Source organism: Kryptolebias marmoratus, linkage group LG7, assembly GCF_001649575.2.
Source record: "Kryptolebias marmoratus isolate JLee-2015 linkage group LG7, ASM164957v2, whole genome shotgun sequence".
NCBI classification, from domain to species: domain Eukaryota; kingdom Metazoa; phylum Chordata; class Actinopteri; order Cyprinodontiformes; family Rivulidae; genus Kryptolebias; species Kryptolebias marmoratus.
The window spans coordinates 923,984-927,230 of record NC_051436.1 but is presented as its reverse complement, the minus strand read 5'-3'; the positions used below and the strand labels follow the sequence as shown (position 1 = coordinate 927,230).

The 3,247-nt window shown below is 40.5% G+C and overlaps 1 protein-coding gene across 1 annotated transcript in view; it reads left to right on the top strand.

Moving 5' to 3' along the window:
* The window catches only part of LOC112449858, a 4,905-nt gene extending 2,780 nt beyond the window's left edge, over positions 1 to 2,125 (top strand). The window contains exon 3 of the mRNA XM_025002477.2: positions 194 to 2,125. Coding sequence (XP_024858245.1) covers positions 207 to 1,127 — 921 coding nt within the window. The 5' untranslated portion in view covers positions 194 to 206 and the 3' untranslated portion in view covers positions 1,128 to 2,125. The remainder of the gene's footprint in view (positions 1 to 193) is intronic.
* Positions 2,126 to 3,247: the final 1,122 nt, after the last annotated feature.

The following is a 3,247-nucleotide window of genomic DNA, read 5'->3' as shown; positions in this document are numbered from 1 at the left end:
TTAGAACTCCAACAGGACCAGGTTTAGAGCTCCAACAGGACCAGGTTTAGAGCTCCAACAGGACCAGGTTTAGAGCTCCTAACAGGACCAGGTTAGAACTCCAACAGGACCAGGTTTAGAACTCCTAACAGGACCGGGTTTAGAGCTCCAACAGGACCAGGTTTGATGATGAGTTCTTTCTTTCTTCTTGCAGACGTCCACAGGTCATGTCCACCAACTCTTCCTCCTCCCTCAGTGTCCTTCCTCCTCTCTCCTCTTCCTCCAACTCCTCCACCCTCCCGTTCTACCTGACATGCCAGCAGTCGGTTCCCAGGCGGGTGATATTCTCCGCCTACGTCGTCATCAATGCGTGCCTCCTCCCGCTCTTCCTCCTCATCCTCCTCATGGGTCTCCAGTGGTGGAGGAGTCGGCGCTCTGCGGGGACGAAGATGAGCCACTCGGACTTCTTCACCTACAACATGATGGTTCCAGAGATCATCTGCGTCGTTGGATCTGTTGTCTTCGTTCTGGGGTCCAACTCCAACAAGGAGCTGCTGGTGCTGCTGGGTCTGTTCATGTTCTGTATCATCTTACCGGGACAGACCCTGTTCCACGTCCTGACCTGTGTGGACCGCTACCTGGCTGTAGTTCACCCCGTCCCCTACATGCACAGAAAGGACACGCTCGGAGTCAGGATTCGAACCATCAGCACCGTTTGTGTTTGGCTGCTGAGCGCGTTATGGGTGGGGATCATGAAGTTGTATTTGCCTGATTTCCCCACCATCCCTTTCTTCTGCTTTTTAGGCGTGTGCATCTGGATTATATTTTTCTGCTGTCTTTCTGTTCTCTGTGCTCTAACTCGTCCAGGCCCTGGGGGGGCGGAGGACCACAGGGGCCAGGTCGACCAATCAAAGCGCAGAGCTTTTGACTTGATCTTAGCCATAACGGTGACTCTGCATCTGAGGTTTGTGGGGCTCATGGTCAGCTTTGGTTTAAAAAACAGCATCTTAATAAACCTGGAAAGGTTTTGTGCGGTGCTGGGATCAGGAATCTTTCTGACGCTACCCAGCAGTCTGGTTCTGCCTCTGCTGTTTCTGCACCGAGCAGGAAAACTGCCGTGTTGCAGGAAGAACGCTGGATCAGAATAAAACATCGGCTCAACAGACTTCCACTGAGCCCTACTGAGGACATGAAGGAAGAGAAAAATTAAGATGTATTTCTTTAAGATCCCGCAAAAGGTTTTAACTACAGTCGATGAGCGAAGGTCGTTGTCCCGGACAGATCCGTGTTTCCTGTGTCAGGGGTTTCTGTTCAACCAGGCTGACCTCAAAATAATGACCTGTTTTAAAAACTCACAGCAAGAATAAATGTTTTTATTGTTTTTAATGTGGCAGCTGTGTCTTTGTGAATTAGATTAAGCCTAATTTAGTTCTCACCTAGTAAAACTTTGTATGTTCTTTCCAACATACATGTCATTCCCTTCAGGTCAGATATTCCTGGAACGTCAGAGATGTTTACTCTTTCTTTAGTCTTCAGCTTTGCCTCGATCTGTGTCCCCAGAATAACTCGGGATCCTCCAAAAGTTTTTGCAGAATCTTACAAAACAAAGAACAATCTTAATTTCTCTTGCCTCTGATGTTCCTCCGGGGGGCTCAGTAATGTTCTGTTTTCTGGTGAAACCAAGTTAAGTTTTGCTTTTGTGTGTTTAGACTGTATTTATATCTAGACCTAGACCACCAAGCCTCCCTATTGGTTGGTTCCAGAGAAAAAGTTAAGCCCCGCCCCCTCCATGTAAACCAATGGGATGATACAGATGGCAAAATAAGAAAAGAAAAGAAAAAAACACCCCAGATAACTTCTTTCAGGTGTGGATTTTTGTTGTTCAAATATTCCTGTTTGTAGCTCGTTTAGCTGTAATTAGTTATTTCATGGTTATTAAACAGGTCATGTGACACCATGATTAAGAGCAGAGGAGCAGGCGGGGCTGAAAGCTCCCATAATAAACTTATATTTAATAACCTTTTATTAACCTCTGACCCTTCTGAGACTGAGGACTGTAAGGTCATTGCTGTTGTCTTTACACCTTGGCGTCATGTTACCACACATGTAAAAAAAAAGAAAAAAAAGTATTTAAGTACTTTAAAAAGTGCTTTAAGTACAAAAAGGACAGAGTAAAATGTTGACATTTTGTCTCAACTGGAAATCTTCAAGCACAAATTCTGTCTTATTAAAGTTTGCTTTAGTGAAAGAAAACATTAAATTAGGCAGAAAGTTATAAAAACATTTTATGAATCTCATGAAATCATGAAATGAATCCCATCAGAGGTAAAAACCATGAAGTCTGAAGGGAGTAAACAGTTTCATCTGGTGGCAGAAATGAAGCATTTCAGTTTCAAACGGATGTTTTAATCAGATTATTTTAGAGAAACTTCTTCCTTTCTTCCCTTTGGGGTAATTACAGTTTGTTAAAGAAAATAAACCAAACATCTTAGACATGAAGCAGAAACAATAAAAATATCTGCAGACTTCCTGCTGGTTCTTCTGTCAAAATGTTTTTATTAATATTCTTGTTTATGTGTAAAATTTAACATCTAATATCATGTTTGAGTTAATTCTCATAGTTTTCTTCTTGTTATATCTGAGATGCTATAAATGAGTTTCTGTTGTTGTGCACTTCATGATAATAATGAAATATATTTATAAATGAAGTTTGATTTAATTACTGTAAGAATTATTTGTGATTTAACTGAAATATGGCACAATAAATAAATACATTTTAATAACTTTAAGTAATTTTTGTGAAGTCTCTTTTTAAAGTTTGTCAATTAGTAAACATTTTGAACAAAAAGTTTTTGAGTTAAAAATAAAAAATAAAAATGTAAAGAAAAGAACATTTGTTAAAGAAGAGTGCTTAGCAAAATGTTAGTGCTGATTTGGAAATTAAAACATTAAATTATTTTTTTCTTAGATAGTTAAATAGCTGCCTAAGAAAAGCTAAATTAACTGAACTTCACTGGACTTTTACACAAAAAGTCTTGACTAAATGTGACAAAATGTTGCTTTGTTTAATTAATTATTTTCCTCTGAAACTCCAACCCTTAAAGTAGCTGAAAGTGACCCGATCAGGAGTCCATTTTCTGAAGACGGAACCATCATTGAACTCTGAGGTTTGTCTCTGACTGTCTTCAGATTTTAAACCATAAATCTGAGGACCTGACTTCCGGTCGGTACCACCTGTCACCTGTAGGGGGAGCTGCTCAGATTTAAA